The 20,194-nt window shown below is 49.2% G+C and overlaps 1 protein-coding gene across 1 annotated transcript in view; it reads left to right on the top strand.

The window, feature by feature from the left end:
* Positions 1-20,194, top strand: part of LGR6 (leucine rich repeat containing G protein-coupled receptor 6) — a 148,180-nt gene that overhangs the window by 117,235 nt on the left and 10,751 nt on the right. The window contains exons 7-14 of the mRNA XM_074163212.1: positions 6,842-6,910; positions 8,418-8,489; positions 9,678-9,749; positions 10,865-10,933; positions 11,893-11,964; positions 15,086-15,151; positions 17,671-17,742; positions 19,435-19,506. Coding sequence (XP_074019313.1) covers positions 6,842-6,910; positions 8,418-8,489; positions 9,678-9,749; positions 10,865-10,933; positions 11,893-11,964; positions 15,086-15,151; positions 17,671-17,742; positions 19,435-19,506 — 564 coding nt within the window. The remainder of the gene's footprint in view (positions 1-6,841; positions 6,911-8,417; positions 8,490-9,677; positions 9,750-10,864; positions 10,934-11,892; positions 11,965-15,085; positions 15,152-17,670; positions 17,743-19,434; positions 19,507-20,194) is intronic.

The raw sequence follows: 20,194 nt of genomic DNA, 5'->3' as shown, positions 1-20,194 counted from the left end.
GAGGGAAGCCTCTGCCTCTGGAAATGTGTGAGAGGGAATTGGTTGCCTGTGAGAAGGAGGAACAGGCACTGCAGGCAGCAGCGATGGCAGCAGAGGCAAGCTGCAGGCTTGTTTTCACTGAGGATGTGCTGATGCACTGGAGCTCGGCCCCCCCAGCCCACAGTCCCTCTTTCCAACAGCAGCATGCTGCTGGGGGGTCAACCATCAGGAGCTCGCGCACCTTGGGGGGTAGGTAGGGTCCCCAGCTTCCTTCCTGCAGTTTGGAAACGCTCTGCTGTAGACCAGGCTTCCTCAAGCCTGCCGCCTTCCCCTGCTTGGCAAAGTGCAGCAGCCTTCTCCGTGCTCCCCCTGCCTGAGTCATCAGCTCCATGGTTATTGTCTGCGCATCCCAGCGACCGAGGTCCCCACTGCTCCGATTTGCGGTCAGCTCCTTTTGTGTCTTGTAAATGATATATGCATGGCAGCGCCTGTGCTCCCAGGACCCCCCACGAGATCCCGCTCTCAAAGGCTCATTTCGACCTTGTTAAATAAATCAAACAGAATTGAAAACATATTTAATCCGGTACCTTCGTCAGTTAGAGAACAGACAGAAATACTGGTTGGAACAGACACATTCTGGGCACTGCTGCGTTCTTAAATGGAGAACAGAGCTGTGCAAGGAAGGACTGGCGGCTGCAGGCGTACGAGGCAGGACGGACAGGACCCCCCCTGCCCCAGCAACAGACCTTTCCACGCCATGTAAACCCTGTAAAATGGTGCAGCACCATGTAAGTGAGAGGTTGGGATGTTTACAGGCCAGGCTGCCAGAATGAATCCTTGCTCAAAGGCTGCTGCTTGCTCCTGGCAAAAATCCGGTATCGTTAGTACCTGACAAACCTCCCACGTTGTGGGAGCCCACCTCTGCTCCTCTGGGACAGCCATAAACTCTGCCACACTCCATCACAGCCTGGCTTCTCCTTATAATTTGCCAAAAATGCGCCTTTCTAGAACATGCTTAGTTTCCCAAATTAAAAACCTGATCCTCACAGATGAATCCCATGACAGGTCATTTCCCTCTTCTGTGCACACTCGAGCATCTCCTTCTTGCGTGTCTCCATTTAGGGGATGGGTGCACAGCTCCAGGCCGGCTGGAGTCAGAAACATGCTCCTGGTCCTTTCCTGTTCCCCTCCCCTCCTTTCATTTATTACAGCCACTTGCTGCTTCTCATCATCCAGACTGTGCTGGGGAAGGGCACACACTCACCGCATGAGTTAGTCACTACCAGGAGAGCAGGGTTTATGCTGATACTACACAACAGAAATATGGCACCTACTGGTGCAGCTGCTTTTCATACTCTGGACTAATCAGGCAGCTCTTCCCAGCTCAAGCTCAACCCCAAGCCATGACCTTGATACAAGTCATCTGGCTAAAGCAGTCTGGCCGGTGCCGGGCAAGAGGTCAAATTAAATGGTCACGACGGCCCCCTTGGGCTTTCAGACTACCAATTAAATCATTTCCAGTGCTTGATTTGGCCACAGTAACCAGCACGGATAGCAGCAGTGGTAATTACATTTACTGGCAGCTTGATGAGATGCCAGCACAGGACAGGTGGAAATGCAAGTCCTTCTCGGAGGCTGCACAAAGTCTCCCCCCAGAGCACCGCAGTAACGTCTCGCACTGCACTGGGACTGAAATAGTCAGCAAATGTCCCATCTCCAGCTTCTAATCTTTCTGCATCTTCAGGTTTATTAGCTGCAAATTTGTGGCGTTTTGTGGCTTATGGAAGAATTTATAGTACTATATAATTTTTTTTTGGCTTCCTGTGTGGAACCACTAATAGTCTCTAACAGGCAGAAAATTGACCTGAGACTCTTTCCCCTCCTTCTCTCCTTTTGGTCCGATTGAAGATACTAATAGTTCCGGGCTGCATGTTGTCAGCTTCAAATCACCCTGGCAGTTAAAGGCAAAAATAACTGTGCCTTTGATGTCAATTTACTTTTATTTCTAGATAAACAACAGGGTTGGTTAAGATCTTCCAAATATGAATCTATAGGCTCACCCTAGAAATAACAACAGTGGAAAGCCAGCCAGTTCATTGTGTCTTGGGCAGACTGGGTGACCTTTAAGATATTTTCATTTTAACTAGAAGAACAGACAAGGCTCCTTTCGACATCCCAGTGTGATGCCTAGAGCTGGTAACTTGGAGCCCACCTAAGGAAAGTGATTTTGTTATAATCATTCTCTTGCATATCATTTCTGAACCTCTTGGCCGGACGATTTTGCTTCCAAAAGCCTTTGAAAATGGGCAAAACTCTCTTCCTTGTGCCATGCCCATTATTTCTTTTTTTGTTAGGAGGCTTCTCTATTGTTTTCGAATAGCCATGGCCATGGTGCATTGGCATTTTTCTACGAGGTAATGCTGCCATTGGATCCACTTTCCCAGGTGTGCCAAAAAGGGCAGCACCCCACAGCTGGGAGAGCCCATATGTAGCGTGCAAAGCCTCGGGTCAGACCCCAGAACCAGGGCAGCTGAGACCCCACCAGTGCCAGGTCCAGCTCCCTTGGGCCAGGAGGCCTCCCTGGCCAGCCCCACAGCCACCCCAGCCCATGTGCCACAGCAGGGCAGTCAGGATAGTATTACCTGGCAGCAAGTTTGGCTTTTTGCAGCTTTCCCAAAACTGGAAGCTTTGGAAAAGTGTCCAAGTGTGGAGCTGGGACCAGCAAAGCATTACCCAAGCAGCCCAGATAAGGCAGGGAGAGGAAGGGGACACTTGGAGGCATGTTCTATGGCATGTTCATCTTCTGTATCCACCCAGTCCCTAGAAAGGGTTTGGAAATTATGTAGAGTTCACTGACATGCTCAGTGGAGGAAATTTTATTGTCACTGAAATCAAAATGCAAAATCCTCCTGTGTCCAGACTCCTTCCCATCTGCATTGAAACTACACCAGGACAGAAGCTCTGGAGACCCCCCCACCAGGTGTACAGGCTGGGCCAAATTCAGCAAGGGAGACCAGGCAGAGAGGAACAATGTCTGGGATGAATGTAGCCCTGCTGATATCAGACATCTGTCAAAAGACCCAAGGACTGAATTTCACTAAATGAGCAGAAACTTCCCCACTGGCATGAACATCCACAGCCTCCCTTGCAGTGAAGGTCAGAGACTGTTTCTGGTTCATTGCTTGAACCAGAGCCCGGCTCAAATTCTGGGAAGGAAGGAGAAGGCAGAGAGAACCACTCTTGTGTCCTGGTTTGGGTCTGGGCTTTGGTAAGAGCTGCCCCACTGCAAGGAAGAGATAATGCCTGGGGACCATCTCAGGAACTGGCTTCTTCCAGCCTCCTCCAGCCAGGGGAACCCCCAGCAATGGGCAGGGCTTGGCACAGGCCAGCACTGGAGGCAAGTCAGGGCAGTGTGCGAGCAGCGCAGGGATGGAGAGCAGTCAGCTGCAAGCATCACCTAGGGGAGATGTTAAGGAGCACAATTGGGTTTGTTTTCCAGGAGGGAGGCTCACCTCACCAAAAACCAGGAAGCACCGGCAGGAGCGAGCACGGGCACATTGTCTCTCCTGAACAGACTGGGATTGCTGGCAGCCAGGCTGGAGCAGCATGACTACACCTGGTTGCATTTCCACTTTCCAACGAGCCCAGTATATGCCAGCATTCAGAGATGGCTTTTTTACCCAGAGGGAGCTGCTGAACACAATGCTCTTTGTATCTGTCAAGTGCAGGAGGGAGGGAGGCACCGAGGTGCTGCCAGGACTGCGAAAGGTGTGTGTTCACTCAGGAAGAACTGGTCCTGTACATACTTGCACACACACGGAGGTACAAACAAAATGTTCATCTGCTGATGAAAGACCAGCCTGCCTGGAAGAGACATGGGCTGGAAAGGAAATGCATTTTTAGAGAAAGAGAGGAGCAAATATTGCAGCACACTGAATGATTCCTTGTAAATAATGTTGGTTACAGTTTTAAGCTCCTTTTTTGTGTTAGTAACTCACAGGTGAGCCAAGCCTCCTCTCTGTTGGGCAATATTTTCCATGTCAACTGCTCACAGACACGTTGGGTATCGCCGGGGAGAAACTCAATCCCACTCCATCGCACAGAGTTTCCTCCAGCATCGGGGATGTGACAGCAGTGGGCTGTGTCACCTGGGGACGGGGCTCACTGAGCCTCTCCTCCAGGGCTGTCGCTCGATGGTCTCAGCCCCTCAGCCTGTGGGACAAGGGAGGGAAGCGGTGCAGGCAGACACCCAGCCTTGAGTCACCTCTGCAGCTTCAGCGCTGCTGTGAAACCCCACTGTAACCTTGGAAAGTCACTGCAGGGCAAGACGAAAGGTATTAAGCACCTTAAGCATAGGTAGAGATTTGGGACTGTCAGTCAGCTTAGGCTGCTAATGCCCTCTGATTTCAGTCAGTGCAGTGATCTGAAGGTTAATGGGATTTGACTGATGCTTTCAAAACGCTCAGCAGTGTCCTGTCTGCACTTCTAACCACTCGTTCTCTTTGGAAATCCGCTCCCGTGCCTCTCTGAGCTTCGGTGAAGGGATGTGCATCATAAAAGTCCTGCCCTGCCTTCCCCTGCGTAACGGAGCCTGTACAATGTGAGGCATTCAGCCCTAACAGGGATGGGTGCCCAACAGGTATCACTGGGAAAAACTGGCTGAGAGCGTCCAAGCAGCCGATAACAAGCTGCACACGCCTTGCAAAGAGTGAGGTGTATGAGCAGTCATGTGTCGAGCTATTTATTCTTAGACAGATCATCTTGGGCAAAAGCAGAGAAGACCGGGAAAAATCACTGATCTGCTTGGACCCAGATGAGAACTGAGTGTGTCAGAGCAAGGAGGTGCAGAGCTCTCATATCTAATAGATGTGAGATGAGCTGGTGTGAGGAGGGGACGCATTGCTTCTGTCTCGGTTCTGGGGATGCGCACAGCAGCTTTGCATGTGCTGGGACTCTGCCAATGAGTTGCAGGTTGGACACGTGGCGAGGTAGAGCTTGTGATCCTGTCACCAGCCCTGTGCTCCTCTTGGGCTGATTGCTGATCATTGAACTATGTGAGCACTTTCCATACCCTGAGGTATAGGCCCTACAGGAGCAGGATTCATTTGCTCAAATCCATATGTGTAGTGCAGGCAGCCAGACTCCCTCTGTAACTGGAGGAGAGAAAATAGTCGGTGGTGTGGGGAGGCAAACCCTGCCATAGCAGGACCTGCCGCATCCCCACGCTGCAAGGGGAATCCGGCAACAAGGTCTAACATGGAGCTTTTCAGGGCTGCACAAGATAAAACCCACTCAGGCCAACCTCATGTCCTAGGGAACTACAAGACAGGGGTCAAAATCAGAAGAAAAATGCGAAATAAGTCATATAAGCCTGGAGTCCTGGAAGGCACAAGGGAAGACCAATTTGGAGAGACTCTCTGGGGTGATTTGCTGTGCAAACACCTACAGGGCAAAGCTGAGACAGTGCTGTAGAGTAATTCCCAAGCAGGGACACTGGTGAAGGAGAAGACTATGAAAGAGAGAGGGGGGCCAAGAGAGATCATAATGTAATTACCATGCATGGGCCCAGAGGATGAGAATTACAAGGTAATTGGGCAGCAACTCATTGCTGTGTAAATGCACTGTTATTTCTGTTCCGTAAACCACAATCCAGGTTACATGGTAATTACTTTGAGGTCCATTAAGTGTAATTATACAGTAATCTCCAGGAGCCAGTAATTACCGTCATGTTCCAAAGTATCTACCACTTAAAACTCAGTGAGTTTCATGCAGGTAGGAAGCAGTTGCATGGTTTTCAGACTTCCGTGTCTTGGTCTGTGGGATGGCCAGGATGGGGTCAAATTATACCATTTCAGCTGGAACTGCCTTTCAAAGGAGAGCGTTGGGAATGCTAGAGGAGGAGTGCTACACAACTAAACCCCAGCCAGTCTCCATGGGCCCCCTCCAGTCAACAGCAGGATTGGTACCTTCAGAGAGCTGTTCCTCCTCGGCTGCCAGCAGTGTCCCATGGCTCAAATAAATCCTTTTCTGGAGGTGCCACTCCACTCTTGGAGAACAAATACAGCCCACAAGGTTTCGTTCAGGCTCATATGTCTTGTCTGGCTGCCAGGTTGTCAGGTCAGGTAAACACACTTGGCACTATGACCAACATATATTTTACTTAATTTATTATAGTGATAATTACAATTAGCACTCTACAGTGTCAATATCTCTTGCACTGATGTGCACCTTTGGCTCACAGTTTCCAATGTGGGCTTCACCCCAACCATCAGAGGAAGACCTAGGCCTTCCCACAGCCCATTCTTCCCACTGCTTCCAGTCACAGCACGTCCCAGTGGAAGGGAGGTCTGGCATCCCCCGGACAAGTACCAAGGGTCCCCTGATCCCCTCTGCACTGCATGGTGAGGGGGCCCAGAGAAAGCCCTTCCATGGGGCCCACACAACTGAAGCTGCTGTTGTGTTTCTTGTCCTTTATAACACCCCATTTGGACCTGGAAAGGCAGGAAAAGTGACTCACAGCCAAAGCCCCTGGGGGTGAGTCCCAGGGAGAGGGGGCTGGGGCACTCTGGAGATGCAAAACAGCAGCATGGTCCAGCACCAGGCATGGAGGGACTTGGGGGAAAGGAGTCCAGATGGCAACAGCCATGGCTTGGACTGGCTCTCACCTGACAGTGCTCCTAGCAGGGAATATTCCTGCTGCAGGAATGTGTGAGATTTTGTTTCCAGGCAGTGGCTGGATCAGCACAGTAGGAAAAACCTCCCATGCTTAACAACCAAGTTTCCATGCCTTCAAAGCACAGATACACTCAGTTGAGTTCCTACAGCCACATTAATGAATGTTTTTCCCTTCTCTGTCTTTCAGGGATCTAAACTACAATGAGCTGCTGGAATTCCCTGGGGCTATCAGGACGCTGGGCCGACTGCAGGAGCTGTGAGATTTTCTATTTATTTCTTTTCAAAAGCATTCCCCAATGGAGAGCGACCAATAAAGTGTCGCATGTGCTCTGACTTGGGGAGACCACTTATTTCAAGTCTTTCTTTTATATTTCCCAGCCCTCTCCACCACGCACATAAAACCAGTTTATCCCTTCAATTTTCGTCAGCTCTAATCACCTCAACAGCAGCCTCTGCACCACAGCTGGTGGAGGAGAGTAGGAGATCCTCCATAGGGCTTGGAGCAGGTTCCTCCTGCAGCTCTTCATTCTCATGTGGCATCTGATGAACTCAAAAGTCCATCTGATCTCCAGCTACTTGTAATGTCCATTCCCCAGCTTAGGACCACAATCATGGAGTTATCATCTGTGTTATTGTAAGGCCATGGCTTCTGCAGGCCCTGTGCCACCTCCTCTGACGTGCAGAAACTGTTTGGTCTCCCTTAGGACAAATTTATAATAGAGAATTACAAAAGTTTATGACCATTTTAGTGGCTAGCGCTCTCTCCTCTAATCAGTCAGCCTGTGAGTCAGTAAAAATGGGAAACCATCCCACTTACAACCCATGAAGGCAGAAGCCCCAAGATGGGATCAAGTTGAGTTGATGTGGATCCACAGTTCCTGTGAACCCTAAGATTGTGTCATACTGGTGACGGGCTGGGGTGGGACAAAAGCAGCTGCTTTGGTGCTTCTGGGAGGCTTAGAGTAAAAATCTGACACTACTTTTCTCTTTTACTGGAAGAATTTCTTGTCGATGAGATTTTTCAGATCAGACCAGATATCATCATTACTCTGATATTCAAAAAGAGAATAAAATCTTTAATCCACTTTGCGATAGCTTTTGAAATGCCTGTCACTAAATAAGAGGCGCATTTCAAACAGCCATCTAACCAATCACTCACACAGATTCCTCTGGGATTAAACTACCTGGGCATCACCTAGAGCCAGTCTTGGTCCTTGACACAGGATCCCACGGCTGCCTTTGATGTACAGGAGATCAGACTGTGGTCACAGAGCTCTCTTCTGCCGCAACAGCTTGCAGATAGCAATTTTCTCAAGCTCAACCAAAAATATCACAGCTAGATCTACAAATACTTTGAAGTCACATGGACCAGTAATTCACAGTAGGCTGCACTCTGGTTTACATCTGTGGAGCTATAATGGAGACAATCCATAAAAATTGTAATTCCTGGAAGATATAAAATAAGTGTGTGTTGTTTGCTCCTATTTCCTGACCTGTAAAGTGTTAGACCTTAAGTCCTTGTATTCTTGGTGAGTTCAGTGGAGCAACATATGGAGCACCATGCCATACACAGAGTGAATGCAGCAGAATGAGGGCTTTGTCCTGCCAAAGGACAGACCTTGTTGACTTGATGGGAACTCACCTCCTCACCTCCCATTTTATCGGTGTTTTGAAGGCTCTCTGCTTTTAAAAGTGTTGAGGAAAGAAGGTGTGTCCAAGCCTTTCTCATCCATTAACATCAAGATATTTGTTTCTCCCAACAGTGGTTTTCATAACAACAACATCAAAGCTATTCCAGAGAACGCATTTGTTGGGAATCCCCTCCTCCAAACAATGTAAGAAAATTAAACAATGTTTCCTAAACCCTTACATCCCCCTAAAAGGGGCATTTCGTGGTGTCTTTCATTGAGATTTCTGACAGTTGTCAGCACAACCACAATTTGATGTTTATTCTATATGGGCCAACACAAGCTGAAATTACCTCCTTCTCAGCTGTGCCTCAGTTTTTTTTGCCATGGGTTATCCTTTCCCCGCCGCTGAATTTTGCTGCAGTACTGGGTGATAACACTGAAGGAACAATATATGGGTGGTCTGCATGGAAATCTTGCTGTGCATAACAGGATTTTCTAAGCCCTGGTTGACATCTGCCTGTGTTTATTCCTTGTGTTTAGACAAGCTGGTAGCCAGCTACAGTACTAGCTATATGTGTTGGGGAGCTGGGATACCAGATCACTGTGTGTCTACGCCTGACTCATGAACACAAAGTTCTGCAGATAAATGCATCCAGTTGTCAGCTCATTTCCCCTCTGACCCAGACACAGGTAGAGATTTTTGGACAGTTCTTCCCTGAACCACACTGATATTGGAAATCATGGCAAGTGACAGAAGCTCTACTTGGCCAGTCTGGGACCTAAGCTATAGAAATACCAGCATCTGGAAAGCCATGGTGACACTGGGTGAAAACAGTCACTGCTCCAGTCAAAACAAACCATCCCCATCCATCTTCCTTGGGCACCATCCTTGGAGTTGCATGGGAGTGGTACACATCCAGAATACTCATGTCTTCATTGGATCTGCCCATCTAAAGTCTTTCACATTTGGTGGGGGAAAAGTGCTTCTTGTAGGACGTGATTCAACTCCTCCTAAAGCTATTCCTCACTTCTTTCCACTGACTGTGAAAAGTAGGAAAGATGCTGGTGCTGGGAATATGTTAAGATCAGAGATGTCATCAAGTACAAGGTGTTTCCCAGCAGGTTTACAGCACTATAGCAAGGTTTTGCATCTTTTCAGCCTGCCTGATTCAGCAGGATCCTAAAGGGCTCTTTCACAGCACAACACCTCATTTGTACCAATGTTTTGGCCAAAACAGGCTAGTGGGAGAGCCTGGGTTATCTGGAAAACAAGGGTTGCTCACAGGATAGCCAGCACCCTTTACATAGCTCAGTACTAGTTGCTACAAGGCTCTTGACCTGTAATAGCATCTTCACGTGCAGAATTCGACCAATTATTTGTTTCTTTTGCAGCCATTTTTATGACAATCCCATCCAGTTTGTTGGACAGTCTGCTTTCCAGTACTTGCCAAAGCTCCACACTCTGTAAGTTCACCAAGCACATCCTCAGAAAGGTAACACATCCAAGCTCCATGCCCTGTGAGCTGGACATCTTAGTGGCCTTCTCCCCTTCACTTTTCTAGAGCCCTTGTGCCAATAGAAGACCATGATACCAGTCTTATGGCCACCCCCAAAGGCAGTGAGCCAAGGAGTAGACACTGCAGATGTTTTCTACCAAGGAATAATAATTTTTAAAGGGGCATTTTGGAGCTGACAGGCACTTCTTCTTCTAGGGTCTCCACAGCTGCATCAGCACCAGCAAACATCACACTCAAAAGGGCCACCATTATGTTTGCTGCTTGCTGCTCAAGCAAGCGCTGCACTGTTGCATGGTTACCCAAACACAAGGCCACTGAAGGCATCTGCCTTCCTCCACAAGATGTAGAAGTGGAGGAACACATGTCCCATAACACCAACATCGTGGCACAAATAATCTTACTGGGCAGTGAGTTGGGACAGTGCTTCCTTCACAACTATGGTCCTAAGCCTGCTCCAGGGCCACCACCATGTGGTGGGCACCATCTGGACCAGAATGGCTGGCCTGGACTGGCTGGCTTTTCAGCTAACCTGCCCTGGCACAGCACTAAATATTGATACAGAGGCAACCTCAAAATCTCTATTCATAAGCCTTACCCAGCCTCTCGCTGCAGTAAAACACACTCAGGCAAATAAAGTAAATCCTTCAAATACCCATGCATTCAAATACCCATATGCTCCAAATACATAGTCTCTGGGAGGCTTGGGTGGGATGCCCTGCTTACATTCTCCATGGTAATTGTTTGGGATTTTTTATTTAATTTGGATAGAGATCTTGCCAAGAATGTCAGTGGTCGGGGGAGGATCTGAGCTTGCCAAGCCTCCATACATAGAAATGCCCAACTCTGGCTCACTGTATCTGTGCTGCATGAAACATCTGCTCCACTGCCCATCCAGCAGTGATGTGCTGATGACAGGGGCACCTTTGGATCTTGGCCATGGATCACCCCATTTGGGTGTAAGGAAGCAGATTTGCCACTATGGCTGATGGGTCTGGGACCTTGTGCAGCTGCAGTTCCTTCTGCATCCTCTGTCCACCTCACTTCACCCTCTGCTCTCTGCAGGTCGCTCAATGGCGCAACGGACATCAGAGAATTCCCAGACCTTAAAGGCACCACCAGCCTAGAAGTTTTGTGAGTGGCAACTCTCTCCCTTTTACCCTGCTATTTGTGCTCTTTCTCTTTCAAGGTGGTCCAGGCTGTTTCAGCGAGGACAACTTCCACAGTGCTGTGCAGTTGGTTGTCTTCAGCTCTGCTTCTCCCTGGTCACTCACCTCTCTGCTTCGTTTCACCCCTGTGGCTCCTGAAATCAGCTTTCCTCTCTGTGAGTTGCTCTCTCGGTACTGTTGAGCATGCTCCAATCTTTTTTTGATTTTTTTTCTTCCTTTGCTTCTGCATCTTGAAGGAACAAGGTTTTTTGGTGCAGTGCTTCAGTGTGGTCTGCTGAGACACAGTGTCTCTGCCTATCCTGGGACCAGCAGTGGTAGTGCAGTGCAGAAAAAATCTGCTGTGTTCATCACACCTCTACCACCCAGGCTGGGGGCTCCTGGAACTGGTCTGGTCCCATCCTCACACCACCAGATCCAGGAGATCAGGAGCCTGCAGGACATGCTGTCTCTGGTTGTCCTCTCTAGGGCACTAGTCCGCACACTGTGCCCAAACTGGGAGCACAGCTGAGCACTCCAGCCCAAGAGTGTGACCTGGCCGTGCCTTGCCTTAGGGACCCAGGGACACACCATCCGTCCCTCATACATGGGTCTCTGAGGCAGTCGTGGCTCCAGGCACATCACCAGTTTGGGCAATGGGGACCTGGGATGGCAGAGCATGTCACAGAGGGCACTGCCACCTGCCCTCCACGTGACCAAGGACAGCAGTGTATTCAGTACTCAGCAACATCCCAGAATTTCTTGTAGGCACATTCACCTTTACCAGGTGCAGCAGCAGTGCCCATTTCCAAGTCAGTTTTTGTTTCTCTCCAGGTATTTCTTTATCCCATTGATATTGTCTCTCCTGCCTCCATCTAGGATTGCAGGTCACAGTCTGTGTGCTGGCTCTCAGTAACACCATTTCTTCTCTCTCCTCCACTCCTCTAGGACCTTGACCCGGGCAGGCATCCGTTTACTGCCCAGGGGGATGTGCCAGCAGCTGCCCAGCCTCCGAGTCCTGTGAGTAACACGTTTCTCTCTCCTGCCTGGTTTTTAGAAAAGTGCCATCAGAAACCAAACTTTCTTCTTGTCTAGCTCAGAGAGGGGACCAGCTATGGAAGACCATCCTGTGGTTCTTGTTCCCATTATCTTTTCCATGCAGAAAATACCACCTTCTTTGGCACTACCTTGACTTCTGCATGTTCTTGAACTTGCTTGCTTCATCCCAGCATGATGCTCTGGACTCAGGGCTATAAGCTCTAAGGCACATCCACATTTGCCTCCTCCTTGCTCTGCACCAGTGGGAACTGTTTGCCTCATGCAAGGAGAGTAGAGAGGGTGCTAAGGGCAGTGGGTAAGAACAGCAGCAGCATTTCAGAGCTCCTGTGTATATACAGCACAAAAGCCAGGGGTAAATCACATTTCACACAATGCTCTGCTACAGTGTTGGCTTACCGCAGTAGGAGCTCCAGCCAGTGCTATTATCTGGAGGAAGGAACTTGTTCACGCTCCCGGAGGGGACAAGTCTGATCTGATAGAGACCTGCAAGGCCACACGGCCACGGCCCCTCACATGGTGCGGCAGCGTCAGGTCACGGTTTTGCTCAGACTCTCTGAGATGCTTTGGCTCTACCTGCTTGGCAAGGCACTGAATGATGCTGAGCCGGGGGATGTGGTTTTTTCTTTGACTTGGTACATGATGAAATCAGCGTCTCAGAAAAACTCCTGCATCTTCTCCAGAATCACATCCCTCATTCATGAGTTCCCCAACCTTGTCTGCAGTCAGAGACATCCACAGGAAATGAGTCATGAGCCAGATTTATACAAGTTTGCAGGAGGCTTGCCTCTCATCAGTCTTTATACAAGCAAGCTGAAAATGAAAACAAGTTTGTTCCAGGAGAGCAATAGGAGTGAATTCTTGATCACAGAAATTGGAAACGAGAAAAACATAAAAATAAAAGAACACAATTTGTAACTTAGCAGATCACAACATTTTGGCTCCAGCTGTCCCTGTAGGGAAGATCTCTCATCTTTAGACATCTGGACCAATTCAAGGGACATCTTGCCACCAAAGTGTATGTATCCTTTAGAATGGCCCAGGCTGTAGGGTCCCAAGTGCTCTGTTTATGTTTGCAAGTTATCAGACTGTAAACCTTCGCAGCAGAGCCTGTTCTTCATGCCTGCCCCCTCCCTGTGGGAGAGTTTTATTGGGACACCCCACCTTGTTGCTTTTTCCTCTTTCCCAGTTAATTTTACTGACATTAATTTCATTGCTTTCAGAGTTTGGAGAAAGGGTATGTGGGCCGATGTTTGTTCATGCTTACATCTCTCTTGCCTTTGTCCCCACAGATACAGTGGTTGTTCTCACTGCTTTTCCCCACTTTGCCAGCCCCTTGGCAGTTCATCAGGTTGACATTACAACTGTGACACGTCTGAATACAGATGATACAGTTCATGCCACATTTCTGGCCTTCTATTGCTCACATCACACTGCAGATTGTCTGCAGAGACCTTGGATGGGGATGTAAGCTCATATTCAAATCCCTCAGTGCTCTTGGTCATGTTGGTTTTGAACCTGGCCAGACCAAACTCCTGGACAGCCCAGGAGATGCCAAACAGGCTGGAAGAGACCCAGGCTTCCAGCTTGACCTCGGTCCAGTTGCTGTTCTCCGGGTTCATCTGCTACATGCAGTGCTCCTCCACCACCATGAGACATGTAAGAGCCACCACAGTGACATGAGGCTGTGCTGGGACACCAGTCTGTGCATGGGCACCGAGCCCAGCACACCCAGGCAAGGCAGCCTTGCCAAGCTTGAGCTCAGCATCAACCTGACATTGTCCTGCTGCTTTTGTCCAGAGCTTCTGGGGCTCAGGGCACAGATTTGTCTTTCCACTCAAGCAGAAATAGCTGAAGCTTCCCTGAGCAGAGCGAAAGGCCCTTGATGCCACCAGTACCTTCATCATGATGTATCCACAACGCAGCTTCAGTGACTGAGGGTCCAGGAAAAAGTGGCTGATGCTGCAGCTCTTTCTCCATACTGGGTGACAGTCTCCAGAGCCAAGCACAAACCTTTTGCTTGATTTTTTCTCCGTCCTCCTCCCCACCATGAAAAACTGGTGGAGAGGAGATTGGCAAAAATAAATAAATAAATGAAATGTTTAGGAGCAACTTATTGGCAGAAAGATGAAAACTGAGTTTGGAAAGTCGGCGGAGAGGCCACATACAAAACTTTACCCTGGGACAAATTTTCCTTGAACAGCCACAAATCCAGCCTCTGCTGGTGGGGAGGAAAGCTGATTTTAAGCGTTACTCCTTACCCAGTGCATTTCAGTTTTTATAAATTCACATTAAGCTGTGCCAGGATAGGTTTTTCTCTGGCTACCAATTCACTCTACCCTGGACACTGACATGCCACTGGGCTGTGAAGCAGTGGGAACAGCAGTTTGCTGGGAATTGCTTTCAAGTAGCAGCACCTGAAAGAAGGGGGGCCAGGGATTTCCACAGTCTGTAATGTCCTGTACCTAATCCTGCCTGTGCCACAACCCCTCCCCACAACCATGGGGAGAAGCCAGGAAAGGCTGAATGGAGAGTGGGCAATGGGCAGTTGAGTTTGCTGTGCCAGGAAGGAGGTAAGGCCACTGGCTGGCTGCTCCAACCAGCCAAAACCTCCCCAGGATCCACAAGAACCATCTTCAGCTTTCGTGAGGTTCCCCATCCACAACAGCAGGATGGGAGCTCTGGCACGAGCACCTCTCTGCTTTGCCCACGGAAAAGCAGGGCTGTGCATAGCAGAAGTTGGCACGGATGCATCTCACAGCTGACTTGGGGCTGGGGAGGAAAAGCCCACCCCAGCTGTGGAAGCAGCTCTGCCAGTCCACAGCTTGTGGCGGAGGAAGCAGGGCTGGGGCTGGGTGAGTGGGTGAACCACCGAGCAACCCTTGCCTTGCACAAAGATGCACAGAGCAAGCGTCGGGTATGTGCAGAGCGGAGATCCCCATCGCCTGGGGTTACTGCCCTCCACAGCTGTGCGAAATGGAAGTCAGGTCCTCCCCGTCTCTGGCAATATCTGCTTTCCAAGGGAGGGCTCAGGCGCACTCACTTTCGATCTCCTAACATTTCTGTGCTGGTCCTTCCCCTGCAGAGAGCTGTCACACAACCAAATCGAAGACCTGCCCAGTTTCCACAGATGTCAGCAGCTGGAGGAGCTGTGAGTAAAGAGATGCTCTTACTTGCTCAGGGGGAAAGGGGCTGATTTGGGGATAGAGGCAGCTCCCAAACACAAAACTCGGCCTTCACCAAGCGCTGGGAGAGTTGGGTGTTAAAAATCACTATTTGGACTGCGAGTGGACCAGAGCTCCACGCTTTGCCCATGTGCAAATACAGAACAAAAATACATCCCACGTGCATAGGAGCGTAATTCACTCAGGTATTTTCAGAGGTCCCAACCACAACAAACAGAAGTAGGACATCACAGCACTGAATTTTACTTCACTAACTCAAGTCCCAGTATGAGCCAATCAAGAATGGGGTTTACCTCTACCATAAATGTCTTCTGCTTCCAGGAGGGGTCCCATGCCATGGGCGCAGAGCAGCTCTTACCCACACTGCTCAGGGCCAGCCCTTCCAAAGAGAAGACTGATGCCTTCCTCATGTAGCGCTTGAACCGGGTCTCCTCTGAGCCCTGGGAAGCGCCTCTGTTGTTCTGAGACAGTTATTCACATTCAGTTCAAACTGTCTGGAGATCTGGCCCTACATTTAAAATCTAACAGACGTTCTTGGCCTTTTTGAGAAAAAAAATAAAAATAATAGACTCCATGATTTTTTTATAGAATTCTGAAACATGGAAGAATAGATGTGTGGGAGCAGCATCCCCACAAAAATACACTGGAGAGGTTGTCCCTGCTCTTAGCAGCAGCCCAGCCTGGATGGCCAGACCGTTTCATCCAGCCTTAGCAAAACCAGAGATCAGGACACTGTGTGAAATCACATGAAAATGAGAGTTACATACCCCTTGCTGCCTCTTCGGGAGCTCTGAGGACAAAGTTAGAGCTGGACATATTTTTATCTAAAGTATCCTCCAGAAAATGTTTGAAAAAAATAGAAATGACATAAAAAAATGACAAACTTTCACAATTCCAAACCTGTAGTTTCACCCATTGTGACCAAATTTCTTCTTAAAATATTTTAATAATATGCCAAATTCAGACTTATCGTTAATATAAAAAGCACCGTACAGCCCTCTTTCAGACTACTGAAGTCAGACAGACTGTGTCTTAAATTAAGATTTTCTTACAAAATGAGTATTTGGTCCCTTAAGCCCAAAGTTATCACTCTGTAAGCCCCACCCCCAGCAGTCATCAGCATTCCTGCTGGGAAATACCTTGGAAAAAACTCTGGTGGTGCATGGTGGTACAGCCTGGCATGCAAACACCTCAGGTGTGCCAGTTGCTCTGCTGCAACTGCCAATCTGCAGGTTCTTACCTGCAACACACAGGAAGTCCCTCGCAGCTAAACGTCCCTGAATTCTTTTTCATGAGCTTGCTCCAATACCCCTTCTTCCCAAGCTCCACCTTTCCCATTCAGTGCTCCTCTACCTGAGACCCCTCAATTTGTGCACAGAGCTTCCCATGGCCCTCTCTTGAAATCTTAATTAGATGTACAAGGAATGCCATCTTGGCCACAGGGGCCATTGAGAAACCAGCAGTAGAGCTGATATGAGACCCTCAAGCCTCTGTCTCTGAAACATGAATGTGTGGCCAAGTACCAGCTGAGACATTACAGCCGTCACGTGCAGGTCCCTGTGTGAGAGGAGTCAAGACCATTTCTGAGTCCGAAAGCAGGTCAGCTACCCAACAAACATCCTAGAGTTGTTGTAGGTAGAGCACTAGGCAGTGGCTGTCTCCCCTTGCAGAAGGTCACAGACGGGGACACTGCTTCTGCAGGGCTGGGAATTCATGATGGGCATTTTGCAGGAAATTTAAAAAATATTCACCATAGTTCCACAATAGGGAAAAGAAAACTGAAAAACTCGGAATGTTTCCCACAAAGTGGATGCTTGGATCAGTTCTAGATGTCTCTCGAGGGGTATGGGGAGTCCACAGGTCGGACAGCAGAGACCGTGGCCAGCTGTTACCCTACTCCTGCCTCTACCCAAGGGAGTGCAGGAGGCTGATGGAAGGGAGATGTGCTGGGGTTGAGGCACTTCATGAAAACACCCGTGGAGGGTATGAATGGTGGGTTCAGCATAACATCCGAATTTTTATTCATGAAAATCTGAGGTGCCTTCAGTCCTCAAAACCTCTTCATCATCACCAAGGCAAAGGGCAGCACCTTTAGTCCTTCCTGATGGGTCACGCAGAGCACTTCGCTGACTCACTGGCTCCAAACTCTGCTCTTCTGCTCTGGACAAAGAGGTTTGCAGGCTTAGGGTGGAGCAGAGTGGGAAACCAGCATGGCTTTGGAGATAGCACCTTTTTCGCACCTTTAACCACTGCACATCAATGGCACTTTACTGTACCATGACAGCATCAAAAGGAGAGGCTGTCTGAGCCCTGGAGCTGTTTTGTTGCTCATCCTGTTTACCCCTTGACATAAGAGTAGGCCTCCCAAGCTTGAATGACAACTTGACACTGTGACAGTTTGCATCTGCTGCCACGGCACAAAGATCCCTACAAAGTATGAATGCTGCCTTCAGCTATTTTCTCAAACCAGTTTCTGCTTTTCCAGTGGTCTCCAGCACAACAGGATCCGTGAAATCAGAGCAGACACCTTTGTGCAGCTGATGGCCCTGCGCTCCATGTAAGTACTGTCTGGCAGGGGGGATATCTGGGCTTTTTGCTGGGGGACGGGGAACTGTGAACACCCAGCCAGGCTGATGTAGAGTTTCCCAACCCCACTCCCTCTGTCTCTGCTGGGAGCCTTTGCTGTTCAGTCCCTCTTCCACTTCCCCTTACAAAAGAACAGGGCACAGACCTTCTCCCTGGCTTTCCTTCTGCATGCAGACACCTCCTGTAAATAAACTTAGTACCTGCCAGGATTACTGCCCGCACACGCGGATGCTCCACACCAACACGCTCTAATAACACGCTGCAACTCCTCTCTTGCACAACACACATTTCAGACACCTGCCTCCTCCATGCCCACACAGACATGGACCGGTGGCAGGGACTTAGCATGGTGTGCATGAGCTCTGGCACCCCTTTCCCTACACACGCCAGTCCTGGGCTGTGCCCTCTTGGAACATCCCTGCAGAACATCCCATTTGATTTGGGACTGTCTCCCCACAGCCCAAAAGCATATGTTAGACATATTAAGTGCCCACAAGCATACACTTATCATCATACACATGCACATATCATACACGTGCACATATTATCATACACGTGCATGTATCAGACACGCGCAGTGACCTTGCAGTAGACAGTCTACTTAAGCGCTCAGCACCTTTGAGAAGCTATTAAGGCTCCACAGGACACGATTCTTCCTGCGATGTGTGGGAAGAGCCTCCAAGCCTTTATTTACCCCTCTGCTAGGAAGTGAACTGAATCACATAAAAGCTTTTTCCCATGGTGCAGCAATTTGAGTGTCATTTGATAGGCCAGCGTTTCTGGAGATCCCACAAGTGTCACATACACCATGTTTTTAACTGCACGGGAACACTGTGTGTAACACTACAGAGAGGCACGCAAATATGAGCACGCTGCCGCCACACTGCAGTCACAGAGAGGCACAGATGAGCATGTAACGTCTAGCATTTGCCTTTGGGTATGTCCTGGATCCCTGCAGGAAGGATTCATTTCACCCAACTTTATCCTTCTGCAGTGAGACACACACATCTGAGCAGGCAACCCCGGCTCCCTTCAGTGCTGGAGACATGTAGATATATGTAGGAGATCATTCATATAGTCAGTCTTAGGAGAAGAAATGCTTCTTGATACGCTGGTCTCTCTCCACTGGTGACAGAGGGACATGAGCTCTCCAGCTCAAATGGAGGCAAAGCAAGCATCTTGGGGAGCCTCAGTGAATCCTCCCCATACCAAGCCAACTGTACATGACAGGAGACATTCTAAGACTACCTTGGCTCACCTTCCACACCGTTCCTAACCCTATCTGCCCTTGCCCAGGCACCCAGCACCATGACCACATCCCGAGTGCTCTGGCACTAAGGCATAACCTGTCTACTGCTCTGAGGTTTATCATGTTAGCATAAAAGCTCCAAATTTACAGAAACGAACCCGAAAAGGAACCTTTCCCATTGGTCTCATTAGAGGAGCTCCTGCAAGGCAAACTCTTCTGCCCTCTGTTAGAAACCACCCAAATATAGACCCAAATGTATTTGCCTCCAGGAAGCTGCAATGAGACAGAACTTGCTGCCAACCAAGGGGCCACAGATCCCACTTTTGCTCACACTGAAGCCCTTGTCCAGGCCAGTGTCAGCAGCTTCACTGCCCTGCTCTGCACTCCTCTAACTGGCATGTCCTTTCCTTGCAGAGACCTGAGCTGGAATTATATCCAGTTTATTCACCCTGAAGCCTTTGTGACCCTGCGCTCGCTCACCAAGCTGTAAGTTGTAGTGATATTTCTTTCATAGTGGGCGATGGAGAGCAGGTACCTGAGGGCCTCAGATGACTCCCCAAAGCTACCAGGGCACTTGGCATTTAAACATCAGAAGGCTGTAGCGCTGAGGCGCATGTCTCAGTACTGACACGTGCAGACCAAGGTTTCCTATCAGTATTAAAGGGATAGTGAAAGTGCAGAAGGGGCCATCTTCAAGATGCTCTTATCCTGAACACTTAAGCCTTCACTTTCTGATGCTTTCATATCCACCTTAGATGCTTTATGAAAGATCAACATGATAGACCATTTCAGCAAGAGTCATCACAGACCATCTTTGCTGGCTCTGGAGGGGTCACCAGTCCCCATGCCATCACTAAGACTCTTGGGCATTTTATGGGCTGGGAGCTGCAGTCATGCCTGACCTACTATGGGTGAAGTGGTGGGGGAAGAGATGCATAGGGCAGATATGTGCAGAGAGGTAGGTACCACACAGAGCTTTTAGTGCAGGCATTAACCCCTGCCCCTCATATTCCCCAGGGACTGAAGTATCAATCCATTTATTTCCAAAGGATCCTGGTTCCCATGCAGCACCCAGCCCCATTTCAGGTTCACATTTGTGGGATCAAGCAAGGCAGGCAGCATGGCTCTCCAAGCATCTGCTTGGCTCAGATACCACTAGCAGCAAAACCCTGAC

This window comes from Numenius arquata, chromosome 24 (assembly GCF_964106895.1).
Source record: "Numenius arquata chromosome 24, bNumArq3.hap1.1, whole genome shotgun sequence".
Classification (NCBI taxonomy): domain Eukaryota; kingdom Metazoa; phylum Chordata; class Aves; order Charadriiformes; family Scolopacidae; genus Numenius; species Numenius arquata.
Note: the sequence above shows the minus strand (reverse complement) of the source record. Positions and strands in the feature narration are given on the sequence as shown.